This window comes from Microcebus murinus, chromosome 11 (assembly GCF_040939455.1).
Source record: "Microcebus murinus isolate Inina chromosome 11, M.murinus_Inina_mat1.0, whole genome shotgun sequence".
Classification (NCBI taxonomy): domain Eukaryota; kingdom Metazoa; phylum Chordata; class Mammalia; order Primates; family Cheirogaleidae; genus Microcebus; species Microcebus murinus.
Genome location: NC_134114.1, coordinates 42,010,499 through 42,025,914, shown reverse-complemented (window position 1 = coordinate 42,025,914; position 15,416 = coordinate 42,010,499). Strand labels below are relative to the sequence as shown.

General features: G+C 34.2%; 1 protein-coding gene across 7 annotated transcripts in view; it reads left to right on the top strand.

The window, feature by feature from the left end:
- The window catches only part of PDE4D (phosphodiesterase 4D), a 1,055,987-nt gene that overhangs the window by 1,026,824 nt on the left and 13,747 nt on the right, over positions 1 to 15,416 (top strand). For all 7 annotated transcript variants that reach the window (XM_076008347.1, XM_076008348.1, XM_076008349.1 and 4 more), the window contains 5 exons: positions 4,484 to 4,577; positions 6,252 to 6,424; positions 7,007 to 7,105; positions 7,952 to 8,116; positions 9,320 to 9,419. In XM_076008347.1, coding sequence (XP_075864462.1) covers positions 4,484 to 4,577; positions 6,252 to 6,424; positions 7,007 to 7,105; positions 7,952 to 8,116; positions 9,320 to 9,419 — 631 coding nt within the window. The remainder of the gene's footprint in view (positions 1 to 4,483; positions 4,578 to 6,251; positions 6,425 to 7,006; positions 7,106 to 7,951; positions 8,117 to 9,319; positions 9,420 to 15,416) is intronic.

Genomic DNA, 15,416 nt, shown 5'->3' with positions numbered 1-15,416 from the left:
ATGATGCCTTGCCTCCCTTTAAATAAATGGATGGTTCAGATTTTGAAAATTGTTTTTTAAATACATAGACTTTCATTATTTGAATTTTGCTAGCCATTTCTTAGCTAACAATTTTTTCAAAAATACAGAAACATATAGAGGGCAATATAAGAAACCGCCATTACCCTCCCACCCCAGAATTTATCTCTTAGCTTTTAGTCAGCTCATAATTGATGCATTGAATAGCTTCACATTTGTATTATGATTATGAACAATACAACTAAGAATCTAAATACAGAATTTTAATATTTATCTTTCTGAGGAAAATTTTCCCTGGACAGCTTGGCTTATGTTTTAATAGTATACCTTTAAAAACTTGTAAGAAGGGAAAATATAGATGTATTTGGTCTTTTTATACATTTTGAAAGATTTATTTTTATGCATTCAATGCAGTATTTATTTAAATAGCCTTTAATACTGACAGCCACCAAACTTATATGCCTCACAGTGCAGCATATTCAAATGATTTTTAGCAGAATATCATGGGGAAAAAATAAGCATTTTCTTATTGTTTCACCTGTACCACCTCCTTAAATATATATTAGGAAGATACGTAATATATCCCATAGCATACTGGCATGATGCAGAAGTACAAGGGACTACATTTACAAATATTTTAATTTAGTTTTATTATTTTATTTTGTTTCTTGAACAATTTTAAATGCATAATGTAAATTGGAGAACTGCAGTTCTAAAAAGCAAATTACAATATAGGATTCAACTGCATCTTCACTTTCCTTTATGCCTTAAATGCTGTACACAGACATTTCTGGTGCATAATGAGAACAAAGGAGTTGAAAGCCTTCACTTAGAAAGCCTCCCTTTTTTTCTTAGTTGCCACCATAATTCTGTGTATGGTTTCAGACTATCTAGACCAAAAACAGTTAGAAATTCAGCAACAGAAAATATTTAGAGGTTACTTTTAAAAAATAACTAAATGTTTAATTAAATTGTTCTGCATTTTGCAACCAGTTCTTTTGAAAAGCAATTCCATATTTTGTTTCTTCTAAATCTGTTAATTGAAAAATATAATGGTGTTCTAGACAGAATACATTTTATTAGCTTTTGTAATCATTCCTTCCCTCTCATATTAATTTTATATAGTTATCTTAACAAATGTTATATAGTTTTATTAAAAAGGGAGAAATTCCACTTACATTTTAAAATGTTTATTGAATAGTCTAGTATTTTATATTACATCTAGCTATATATATACTGCAAAACCAATTTGTAAGATCAACTACCAGTTGTGGTAATTTTTGTGATTTTTAATTTAGCTTCTTTGGACTGAAAGTTTTGTATTATTAGTGATAGCAAACAAGGAAAACAATTTTAATTCCTTTTAGAAAATACCCTTATGTTATAACTTAAGTGACTCTTTGAAAATTGTCTTTAGGAAATTCCCCATATTCCCTTCCTTGGGAATAGAGAGGGTTATTTCAAATATTGTCTCTTATAATTATGTTAAAATGAAATGTTGACTTCCTTGGAGCACCTTGCAAGACTTGATAGAGAAGTAGATGTGTTATGAAGGGTTTCTCCAACCCATGTTTTTGTATTTTGAACAAAGGCAGGAAAGTAATCTGGGAATAATGTGAATGATGCAAAAATATAACCTGGAATATGCAGTATGTCATTTATTTGGCCTGGCCAATAGCCTTTCACTGGCTTTTTCCCCCCTTAGTTATCTGTACTAACTGGCTATTTTGGTGAATTGTATAACAAACGCCAGGAAAATTACACTTCATTCTTTATATTCTTCCAGAAAAATCCAATAATGTGTATAGCATATTTACAGGTAGCATGCACATTTTCTTCTTTGGCATATGGCAACATATTCCTTATATGAAGTTGTGTGTACATGTTAGAAGATGGGCTTATGATAAACTGTGTCCCTATCTAACTTTTTGAATCACCACCCCCCTGCCTCAAAGGCTTGTATCACTTTTTAGTTTTATTGAGAGAAGTGAAAGGTGGACAGCAGTCTACTTCATGACCAGGGAGTTTTTAGTAGCAACTTGTAGCTCATGACATGAACAATTTCAGGCCAAAGAAATATTTCATTGAATACATGTTTAGAATATTCAGCACTCTGTCTTTTGAATGTGCTTTTTGCCTAATGAGTAGATTTTTCCAAGGTGAATTTCATCTGTAAAGCAAGGATTTTCTTACCTCTGAGACATCGCGCATGATATTATAGTTATGGTTTTGAAACATAGCTATGGTTTCCCATATGAATACCATCCTAAATTCCGTTAAATTGAAAGAAGGGGGCTAGCTATTCAGATACATATTTTTATAATCATAACTATAGTCAAATCCTTTATCTGCCTCTCCTGCAATGATAAAAATCAAGCATTATTAGAAAAGGCCCAAAAGTCAGGAGTCTTTCTGAGTGCAACAAAGAGAGCCAGGAGAAGGAACTCAAATAATACTGATCACCTGCTATGTGTCAGGCTAAATATAAGACACTTTCTGTATTAGCTCATTTAATTATTTGATGGCCTGTAATTTACTCAAGAAAATAGAACTTTGCAAAAATGCACAGAAGACATTTTGAACATTATTGCAGATGTCTCTGTGAATATTCTTAGAAAGTTTCCAATTTTATTTTTTTACAGTGGGTCATAATATATAATGCTAAAGGAACATAAACAGCAACCCATGTTTTGTATACTACATGATACCAATTGAAAAAAATACATGTATATATAACGTATGTAGAAAAAAATGGCATAGAAGGAAATTTAGCTAATTATCTATGGTTATCTCTGAGCAGTAGAAATTTATATGATTATTTTCTGTATGGTTTTCTAGATTTTCTATAGCACATGTGCATTTTATAATTAGAAGCTATAAAAATATATGAACAAAGGAAGTGAATTTTGTGTTCCTGAGTTTGAGAATAAACTCCCTAGACCAGTAAATTGACAAGCAGAATTTGTATTGGTCATGCCATTTTTTTGTTTTTGACTGCAGTAGAATGCAGGTATGCATTTTTTATATCCAACAGTCTATTGAAATTTTTATAGGGGTCTTCCTCTGTGCTTTGTAGTAATAGTTAATTTCTTATACCTAATCTAGATGGTCAATAAGATTGACTCTGGAAGTGATTTAGCAAACTATTGAGTATGCTGTCTTGGTATGAATTATGCAGAGAAGCAAGATCTAAAAAAAAAAAATTCTAAATAAATCAAATACTGCGTAAGAATTACATTTTAGGAATTACTAAAAGATAAACCCCACTGTTTACCTCCAGACTTAAATGAGAATTTATGGTGAAATTCAAAATTTTAAAGGCTACTAAAGATTAGAAGAAATGTGTTTGACATTTTTTGATCAAGTGTCTAATAGCAGTTACTTTATATATAGAAAAATGTATTGTTTCTGTATGTTAAGAGAAATACTAAAAGCATATTAAAGGGCCTAGTTGGGCTGTTATTAGGGTCAGAGGAAGATGCATTAAGAGCAGCTGATGGGTGGGGAAGCATAAAATCTTTGAGAATTGTGGATATTAGTAATGCCATGTAGTGGTGGTAGGTTAATTCCAGTGTTTCTTTGAATAAAATAGGTACCACGGCATCAGTAAGATAAATTGTGAAGTAAAAAAGCACAGTATTAAAAATTAACCTGTTTTCTATTCAGTGGGTTGGGTTGGTAAATTCTGTGGATGCTGAGAATCAATAAAAAATTGTATACTCCCTACTTGAAAAACTTTTAAAATGAAACATTATATGGTATTTATTCAAATGCTATATATATAATGAACTATGTAATGTAATACAATATGGATTTTATTTCTCCATTCTAGAAGAGTACTCTAATAAGTCAGTTTTGCTTTGGAGTACAAGATTAGATTTTAACCTTAATCAGTCTGTATATACATTTGTACAAATGATAAATTAATTGATAAAAGTATACCATATTTTATGTGGTAATTTTTATGTACCTATAAATTAGTTTTTCCCTTCTCTAAATACTTTTCAAATTTTTTATTCCCTTTTCTACCCCTTGATTCCCCTGATTTCCCCCTTAGTCCTTGAGTGTCAAAATCTGTGCTGTCCAATATGGTAGCCACTTGCCACATGTGACTATTTAAGAGTCTCATGCTCTACTGACTGAACTAGCTGGGCGGTCATACACATGTGACTATTTAAATTGAAAATAATTACAATTAAATAAAATTAAAAATTCAGTTTCTCATTCATACTAGCCACATTATAAGTTCTTAATAGCAACATGTGGCTACTGTACTATAGTGGGCAGCATAGATTATGGTATTTTTCCATCATTGCAGAAAGTTCATCTGGATGACACTGATCTAAATTGTCAGGACAATTTGAAAAATTCTTTGGGTATATCTTCCCGTGTCTCAGAGTATGCTTATGTTATTTCTCTTAAATTTTCCTCTTCTGTTATTTCATTTTACCTTTCTGTTTTTCAGTTTAAAAGGATGCTTAATCGGGAACTCACCCATCTCTCTGAAATGAGTCGGTCTGGAAATCAAGTGTCAGAGTATATATCAAACACATTCTTAGGTGAGGATAATAATATGCAATTTAACATTTTTCTTTTGAGTTATTTACTTATTTGTTTTTGGAGGGGGATTGTTATGCCAGCTCATTTCGGAAGCCAAACCAGTATTAGAAATTATATTTGTTTTTATTATATTAATATTATAATTTGATACTAGAAGCTTTAGAAACTAAAGTGACAAAGTATGTTTTTATCTTTTGGTTTTATTTAGGACTTTAGGGGATTCTCAGGGGAACTCGAGTTGTACATTACATTTTTTTCATAGTACCAAGCTGTGTTTTTATTTTTTACTTTTTTTTGAGACGGAGTCTTGCTCTGTTGACCTGGGTGGAGTGCAGTGGCATCTCGTAGCTCACAGCAACCTCAAACTCCTGGACTCAAGAGATCCTCCTGCCTCAGCCTCCCGAGTAGCTGGGACTGCAGGGTGTGCCTTGATGCCTGGCTAATTTTCCAATATTTTGTAGAGACAGGACCTTGCTCTTATTCAGGCTTATTTCAAACTCCTGAGCTGAAGCAGTCCTCCCTCCTCGGCCTCCCAGAGTGCTAGGATTACAGCACTCAGCTGAGCCACTACACCCAGTCAACAGCACTAAACTGTAAAATAAATTTTACAGAAAGATCTGTTCATGTATTCAGCAAATTCTTGTTAAATGCCAGCCATTGCTGGATAATAGGTATTTAACAATACATTAGAAATGGCTCCTTAGTCTAATAGACACTAAGCCTGGTAAACTGTTGGGCAGATACAATACAATTGCTAAAGAAAAGTTTGCTGATAATAGCTGCAAGTGTGGTTATCTTGGGACAACCCCTCTACCCTGTCCACAGAAAGAAATTGCAATAAGGAAAAGTCAGTAATTTGAACATATCCTTGATTTGGATTTACTTTCCAAACAACAGTGTCATGATATCTAATTAGCATATTTATTAAACATTTATCAAACACATACTATGTGTGAGGATGTGTTAGGGCTGCTCACTGCCTTGAAATAGTAGATGAATGTACCAAGACATCTTAAGCCTTTTACCTCAGAAGACAACAGTTAGCATATGTGCATATTCACTATCCTTGAGATTCTCTCTTACTCATAAAACCTGGTTATATCATAACCCTTATCTTGCTGTAATATAGAAATAAAAAGTAGTAGAATTAATTGAAGTCATTTAAAGATGTTGTTTTGGATCCCACAGTATGACCCATTTCAGTTAGCTGTTAGGGTTTTATGACATTTTTGTCTGAAGTTTCAACCATTTCAAAGTACATGTTGACACCGGAGGCCTTAGTTGGCAAGAGCAGTTTTCAAGCCACTAAGTGAATTTCAAATGGGAATGGAATTCATAAACAGTTGAAATAACCACCTGTTTTGTTTTCGCTGAGTCTGTTTTCACAGTAAGTGTTGCAAAATTTTTTATTAGGACATTCTATCAAGGAGATAACCACTGAATATATTTGTTATTACATGTTCTTTAGTGGAATTTATTTGCTTAATTTTGTGTTTAAAGATAGCAAATTAAGTCCACATCAAATTGAAACAATTTTCTAAAAGCAAAAGTTTTACTTGGAAACATTTCCTGAAATATATTATAATCAATTGCCATCCAAACTGTTATGCATGTTATAGTTTTAAAAAAGATAGAATTATTAATAAATGTACAACATTTTTAAATTTCTCAAGATAAGCAACATGAAGTGGAAATTCCTTGTCCAACTCAGAAGGAAAAGGAGAAAAAGAAAAGGCCAATGTCTCAGATCAGTGGAGTCAAGAAACTGATGCACAGCTCTAGTCTGACTAATTCAAGTATCCCAAGGTTTGGAGTTAAAACTGAACAAGAAGATGTCCTTGCCAAGGTATGATTTCAGAGATCACGATCATAAATAAGCAATGATATCTTTTCATGAGTTTTGTTCCTTCTCTCTTAAATAGATGGTAAAGTTTATTAATTTGTGGGGTTTTTTTGAAGATAGAAAAATACTTCATAAAGCTCTTTCCTAAAGTATTTAGATTTTAGTAATATATAGATTTAGGCAAATGATTTGGTATGTATATTCTTTTTTGCATCTTCATTTGATTGCCTTAAATAGTTAGAAATATATTATGTCTTCGAGGTTTTAGGAATCTAGTTAAGATTTCATGCATAGATTTTAGCCATTCAAGAAAAGCTTTGAGATTATTATTCAAAATATATAAATATGTTATATTGTCAAAGTCATAAGGTTAAGCAAATACTATTCTGTTTTCAGTACATTTATGTGAATTTGCCTAAAGTTTGCCTATTCTTACATGGTGCATCCATTCATTTAAAATGAATCATTGTTTAAAAAAAATCTAACCATCTTTACATTCAAATCAGTAGTCTTTAAACAATTGTATTTGTTGAGTCATATTTACTTCCACTTTCTAATGTTTTGGTATTATTTTTTTAATCCCAGGAACTGGAGGATGTGAACAAATGGGGTCTTCATGTTTTCAGAATAGCAGAGTTGTCTGGTAACCGGCCTCTGACTGTTATCATGCACACCATTTTTCAGGTAATGTGGTTGAGTTCTAACACATTTCTTTTATTCAGGAACTTAATATACAGTCTGTGGATTGTGCATGCCTCTTGTCTTCCTTACTACTCATCTTCTTTTGCTTACTTTGATACTTTTTTCCTTACTTACTCCTTTGCCAAGGGACAAATAAAGATACAGAAAGGTGGTATGTGGGTAAAACACAAATCAATTTTGCTATTTTTTTGCACTGAAGAAAAAGATGTGATGTGGGGGAAATTGAAAGAATTCATTAAAATAATAGTTAAAAAATCATCTTCATGCCACTGACTTCCATAGAAAATGGAATACTAACTTTAAAAAATGAATAAGCCCCCTGCTGCCTTACCTTAGACTTTAGTCACTTTCTTGTGTTGTGCTGTCTTCTCTATATCCTTTTCTCACCCTTGTTGAACCTTTGCCCCAACTCAGGGTGGGATTTAAATGAGAAGTTGAGGCTGTTGCAGAGACCTTGGGACTAGAATGGGAAACTCCGACCCCAGAGAGAATGTCGAGTTTCAGTCGGTGTGGTCCAGTGGCTGAGTCACTGACACTTGGTGGAAGCTGCCTTCATGATGGTGGGACACAGGAGCTTTTATAGTCGGCAGCTCATTCCTGCACCACACAGTGTGGGTATAGCCCTGTTGGGCTCAAGGAGGACAGAGGACAACCCAACTCTGGTTTTGTTCCTCAGTCCCTGGATCGTCCCAAAGGCTTCCGTTTCCCTCACTAGACATGTGAGAGTGCAGTTGCCATTTCTGGGTTAACCTTTGACTACACTGATGTGTGATTCTTTTTTAACACTATGGAAAATTTTTTTATATAAGAGGATTTCTTTTCCTACAGGAACGGGATTTATTAAAAACATTTAAAATTCCAGTAGATACTTTAATTACGTATCTTATGACTCTCGAAGACCATTACCATGCTGATGTGGCCTATCACAACAATATCCATGCTGCAGATGTTGTCCAGTCTACTCATGTGCTGTTATCTACACCTGCTTTGGAGGTAAATCTGTTTTCTGAAATTTCAAGAACACTTAACTTTCCACTCATAAAGGCTCTTAAACTTTTATACTGAAGGGCTTACAGTGAAGAAAATAATTGGCTTTATTGGAAGTATATGGGCTGACAGGAGAAAAAACTGTTGTTATAGTTAATGAACAGTGAAGCCTTAGATGAATTTTGCCTGTGGAAAGTTGTTCAAAGATTAGTGATTCATCTGTTTCTGATATTGCTTCTTTGAAATTATCCAGTGAACATTTATAAAGCACATCTGGCTTATTCACTTTTGGTTAGTTTGTTTTCTTGAAATGCAGTCTGATGACTTTTGCAGTTATAGGTCAAAGGATGACCATTTTATAAAATATAAGCAAATATATTGATTTTTTTCATAGAATTTTTTAGGAGGAAACATTTCTCTAATTTTTCCAAATCCTAAGGAGTTGTTTCATTAAGTGTTTACTAAAGCAATTTGATTTCCTTAATTATTTGGGGGAAAGAAAGGCTAATATATTTTGTAGTTCAGATTGTTTTCATTATAAAACTGTGTCAATGCCTCATCATTTGGGCGAGTGGTTCTCAATTGAAAAGGATTTATCCCCCCTTCTCCCCACCCCATTCCCCAGGGACATTTGGCAATGTCTAGAGACATTTTTAGTTGTCACAACTATTACATTTTTAGTTATACATGATACTGGCATCTTGTAGATAAAGGCCAGGAATCCTGATAAAAATCTTACACTGTATGGGACAGCCTCCCACCCAAGAGTTATCTAACCCAAGATGTGCTAAACTTGAGAAACCCTGGTTTAGATAAAAGAAAAGGAAATAATTACTCATATCTTATTAATTTTATGTACATTTTAGAATATTCTTAAACATCTTAAATACTTATAAAATAAGATATTATTTTCTTTAAAAAATGATTTCAGACAGCTTTTATAATGTTTTATAAAATATTATGAATGGACAAGGTTTGCTCATGAGATATAATAAAATCAGATAAAATATTTTCTTCCAGGATTACACTTAAAAAGTTTATGAATATCTCATTATCTAAAAGATTCTTTCTGATACATTGTGATAAGATATTTTGAAGCTTTATTTTGTTTTCCACCTAAATTCTAGGAAGTTACTTCTCATTTGTTTGTACTTTTAATTCATGTAGTTATAGAATAATCATGTTATCTATATGTTCTGATTTTTCCAGGCTGTGTTTACAGATTTAGAGATTCTTGCAGCAATTTTTGCCAGTGCAATACATGATGTAGATCATCCTGGTGTGTCAAATCAATTTCTGATCAATACAAGTAAGTTAACTTTATTTGTTTTTGCAGAACACATTTTTCCTTTGTACGTTTTAGAATGACTGAGGGACTTTGTAAGCTCAGGTATTTCCAGAACCATAATGTCCTTTTGAGATGTGTAAATATGTGTTTTAGTGATAGTGTATATTAATGTAACTTAGCCCTGAACATTTGTTATTATATTTGTTGAGGTATATGATGTTTGAAAAACATGTGTTCCAGTACTTCTATTAAAAAAAAAAAAATTGCCATGTCACTGGGCAAGTGAAAGTGTGCAGAAAGATTTAGATAGCTGTAATGCCCCTAAAGTTTTCAATAAAAAAAAGAAAACATTATGAGAATTAATGTTAAACCTTCCTTACTTTATGTAGGTTGTCATTTAATCCTCTTCAGAGGTCATAGCTCCATTCTCCTCAGTCACCATGCCCAGCCCTGTTCTTTTCTTTTTAAATCTCCTAATGAGGCTAGCAGGAATTCTATCTTAATTCAATATTTTTTTAACCATTAAATTTTTTCTCATTGGTGACAACTCACCATATAAAAAGTCATCACTGAATTTGGAAATGTAAGGAATGGTATTGACTATTTAATATTGAATATCTCTGACACACAGCTGCACAGAAATCCTCTGTAGGGAATGTTTAGGTAATGCCTGAGCTATACCTTTATAGAGAGGTTTAGGTTAACAAAAGTTCTGTTTGTTACTTGAGGTTAACTGGTAAATGATTTAAATGAACTATGACTTCATTCTCTCTCCCTGTGGTAGATTAATGTAAATTCACTTTTATATATGAAAAAATAAAATGCAGAGTTGGTGAAAATGTTGGGTTTTTTTTTTCATGCTTGTTAAGAATCTGCCTTTTTTTTCCTGCTTGAGTCTGGATAGCAGTCTTCTCATGCTCTGTAGCAGCCTAGCTGTAGAATTATCTATGAATTCACCATTCATTCCCTATACTTTGCTATGACCAGATTTAAAGAAAGAATGTAAATGTGACTTTGCTTTGAGAAATGAACTCAGACCTTTAGGATTATTTAGATCTATTTTTATATCTTTTAATAGCCTCTGCACTACCCTATAGCAAAATGCACACTAGTGACTAACCCAAGTAGAGGAGGATTGGAAAAGCCAGGATTTCCTGAGATGTGTGGTTAGTCTGATACCTTTTAGAAGTTTAGTTTAGGAACTTATTTTATCCATATTAGACAGGATAACATTTCATGTTCCAACCACCCTGTGAGGACCTATAGTGGGGCACTTTAAGGACACATCAAAGCATACATATAAATATTAACACACATTGGATGCCACTTCTGGGTTGTGTCAGTGGTGAGGTTTGTCTGTCCTTTCTGACAAGAGCAGGGAAATCATACAGGACAATGAACACTGGTACTTTTCATGAGCCTGGCCTGATTTACTATTTTAATGCCTATGCGTGCCTTTATATGTTCCTAATTTTATAGATTTCTAACAAATACATAAAGTGTATGTCTTAATCCAACTTTTGCCTTTAAGAAACATTTTTTTTCCTTGGTAACACCAAACAGACTAGTATGTTTTCTTTGCATTCTATTATATGCCATATTGTATGTTCCCTTATTATAGCATTAGAATTAAGGATAGATTAGAGAACAAATTAAAACAACTGATAGTAAAGTCACTGTCTTCCAAGTACTCTGATAAACTTTTTTAAAGGATAGTGAGGACCCGCTCTGTTCTTCTTTCTTGTGAATCCTCTAGGCTTAGGCTAGCACCTGGAGGTACATCCGGGTCCCTGTGGAGTATGTCATTTAAGCCAGCAAGGCCTCAGTCCACAGATGAATCTGATGCCCTCTGACGTTTGAGAGCCACTGAAATAGTGGAGAAATTTGGGGGATGATTATGAAAACAAGAAGAGTGGCCAAGGATGTCTGTTTAAGGTCGTTTTGCTGGTGACATGCCTGGGGTAGAAGGAGAGCTAATCTTGCTTCTGAAAGGTCTTTGTTATTTTCGTGGTGTTATGATGATCTCCTCTCTGTGGGACCAGAGCAACACAGGGAAGTTCAGTTTCCAGAGCGGCTTTTGGTTACTACTGGTTTTTTGAGGGTGGGGTGTAATGAGGCTGTTATTCCTGAGAGAATGAATCAGCGGTGTCATTTGGTACATGAAAGTATCCCAAGGCTGGTCAGAGCCCCCCCGGCATAATTAGAATTACTGCCTTAGTTAGCTTTTGACTAGGGATCCTGAGAGCTAGAATGTTTTTTTCAGGACCCAGAAGAGCCTGAGCAGCCAGTAATAACTTTTATCAGCCACAAATAACTTTTATCTTCACAGCAAGCAATAAACAAGGCCTTCTGATAACTTGTAAATTTGTAATAAGACAGTCTGTTAATACTCTATCAAAGTTATATGTTTATTTTTAGTTTACAGTAAGCCCTTTTTAAAAATAGACTTAAGTATAATTTCTCTAACTTTCACGGATGAAATGAAAAATCCATGAGTCGAACCAGTGTACTCTTCAGCTCTTGCCATGGAGCTGGAGCTGCCAACCTGTCCCAAACCAAAAGCTGAATCTATATTTCTTGTAACAAAGAATTCTCAAGAATTCTAATCATCAAATTGATAAGCCAATACATGGGAGGTTACCTGTCATCTTAAGGAGGCTACCAAGGCGCTGCAAGGTTTGGGGTCGTGTCCTGGGTTAAGTGGCTGATACAGAGGGGGTGCCAGGGGCTCACCAGGCTGGTTCCCAGTCCAGTTATGCCCCTGCTTGTATCATAGTTCTTGTTAATTGTTTCACTTGCGTTAATTTTAGGTGCCAAATGATTCGATACTAATTTTATTTACATTCCTTATTAGTATGCTAGAAGTTATGAAAGCAAAGAGATCATTTCTACTTGATAGAGTTGGTTAAGCTTTAATAAATGATTTGGGAGTGAGGGGGAATATGAACAAGATTTAGAGAAACTGAAGTTCCAGATAGGAGGCTACCTAAGTCTTTTTTAAGCATATTAATAAATCCATAAAATATAAATAGCATTGTAAAGTTTTGAATATATAACATGCTGGAGTTCACTTAACTTCACAGCTTTATTTTCTAAAAAAATAAAGCAATGTCAAAAGTACAAAATATATATAGCATTAAATTTTACCTGGAAAACAAATCATCTTTTTTGGTGGCAAACATGCCTAAGTTTGGGGGGAAAAGATTTATTCATATGGTCATATGCATTTAATCTATTCCTGAAAGTGCTCTTTGTCAAGCAGATAAGTAGAAATGTATATGGAATTTACTTTTTTTATATATTGAAGTGTGGTAAATTTGAAGTTTGACCCGATGTTTGTCTTATTATAGAGCACATATCATTTTTTCAGCTTTAAAACTTTAAAAAAATATCTTCTTAATTAAACTTTTATAAAATGAATATGTTCATTGTAAAATAAAATAGAAACAATATGGAAAATAAAGAAGAAAAGTTACCTAAAAATTTTCCCTCAAAGGTAACAATTGTGGTGAATATCATTTCAGACTTATCTCTAGGCACCTATACATACATAAGCATACAATTTTAGATATATTTTTAAAAATCATACTTTAGTTCCCAATGCAAAGAAATGATAAGTGTTTGGATATTCCATTGACTCTGATTTGATCATTATACATTATATGCATGTATCAACATATCACAGGAACCCCATAAATATGTATACCTATTATGTATCAGTTTAAAAAATCATACTGTAGATGTTTTCTTATGACGTTTTTGTATATTCAGTAACCTGTTTTGGATGTGTTCCCTATTAAAGATAATTCAGGTAACTTGTCCACTGTTAGTAGATATTAAGTTGCCCCTTTTCTTTTGCTTATATTGCTTTAAACTTGTATGATAATCTTAGAGTTTAATTTTTTCTTTTACTTTTTTTTTTTTTTTTTGAGACAGTCTCACTGTGTTGCCCAGGCTAGAGTGCCATGGTGGCGGCCTAGCTCACAGCAACTTCAAACTCTTAGGCTCAGGTGAGCCTTCTGCTCTAGCCTCTCAAGTAGCTCGGACTACAGGCATGCGCCACCATGCCTGGCTAATTTTTTCTATATATTTTTAGTTGGCCAATTAATTTCTTTCTATTTTAGTAGAGACAGGGCCTCACTCTTGCTCAGACTGGTTTCGAACTCCTGACCTTGAGTGATCCTCCCGCCTCAGCCTCCCAGAGTGCTAGGATTACAGGGGTGAGCCACTGCTCCTGGCCAATTTTTTCTTTTACTTTTGATACATGTTGCTTCAGTGGCCCTCCAGAAAGCTTATAACCAATTTACATTTTCACCAACAATATGCCCTTTTCCCCACACTCTTGACCAGCTCTGGGTCTTGTCAGGCTTTTAAACAATTTAAGATTTTAAATTTGGTTGTTAAAAATTTTGAATTTGTTTTTATTTTTCAGGGCTCTTTCCATTACTCTTCTATTAATGTATAAGTATCCTTTGATAATAAGCAATTTAAAATTTTTTAAAAATCTACTTAATAATATAATCAACAAGTATCTATTATTACCCACCACTTGCCCTCAGTGTATGAGATACTGCAGGAGCATTAAAGTCAGGAGAAAGCAGTTCTTTGCGCTCCAGGGGCTTAGTGACTAAGAGGGTGCTGTGGTTACTTTTATATGTCAACTTGACTGGGTTAAGGGATGCCCAGATTGCTGATAAAACATTAATCTGGGTGTTTCTGTGAGGGTATATCTGGAAGAAATTTGCCTTTGAATCAGTAGACTAGTAAAGAAGATTGCTCTCATTAGTGTTGGGAGGCATTATCTAATACATAGAGGGCCCCAAATAGTAGAATAGAACACAAAATGGGAGGAGTAGAAAAGTCTCTCTCTCTGTTTAAGCTGGGATATCATCTCCTGCCCTCATGCATCAGTGCTGCTGGTTCTTGGGCTTCAGAGTGGGTCTGAATTACACCACTGGCTTTCTTGGTTCTTAAGCTTACACACTGTAGATCAGGGGTCCTCAAACTTTTTAAACAGGGGGCCAGTTCACTGTCCCTCAGACCACTGGAGAGCCGGACTATAGTAAAAAAAAAAAAAAAAAAAAAACTATGAACAAATTCCTATGGACACTGCACATATCTTATTTTGAAGTAAAAAACCAAATAGGCAAAAACACCCGCATGTAGCCCATGGGCTGTAGTTTGAGGACGCCTGCTGTAGATCATGAAATTTCTTGGCCTTCATAATCACTTCAGACAATTCCTTTAATACATATATATAATATTGGTTCGGTTTCTCTGGAGTAGCATGGCAAGTACAGTTTTTGGTACTGAGAGTCATTCTGTAGGAACAGAATTTTAAGAATGAGTTTTTTTAATTGATTCTGGGGCTTCTGATTAAAATGTAAAGACACTAACAATTCTATTTCCAGTAGTAAAAAGAGCACCTGTAGTTTATGGTGTGAATTGTTTATAGAGAGATATGCAAAGTATCTGCACTGGATACGTAACCATTTATAAGAAGCAAAGAACTAAGTGATTCTGTATATGATATTTTTATACATTTTCAGCAAAGTAAGAAATATAATAATGTTGGTTTATTTCTCCTAATTTGACTAGCACAAGTATTAAAAGAAAAAGATGAGCTTAGGGATTGGAATTCCCAGCTGAAGCATTGCATAAGTCACTTGAGAGCTTCTAGGTGTGCACGGAAGGAGAGCCTTACCCTTCTGTACCTGCAGGGCTGAAATTGCTGAAAGTCGCAGGCACAACCCCAGCCTATGGTTGGCTGAATTAGAATGCAGACTGAACTCCTAGCTCTTCAGGATGTCTACTGTTAACTGAGGGCACTGATTGGGAAATAATCAGACTAAAATTCTGTGACCTTCTACCTTAGTGAAATTTCTAGGGGAAGGGGTCCAGGGGTGTGGACATGTTGAAATACCCCTTCTAAGATGAAGGGTATGTTTTTGCATCTGACCCTTTCTACAACCAAGAAAAAGGCACAATTCCTAGAGGGTCTGTTTGGATTTTGGAGGC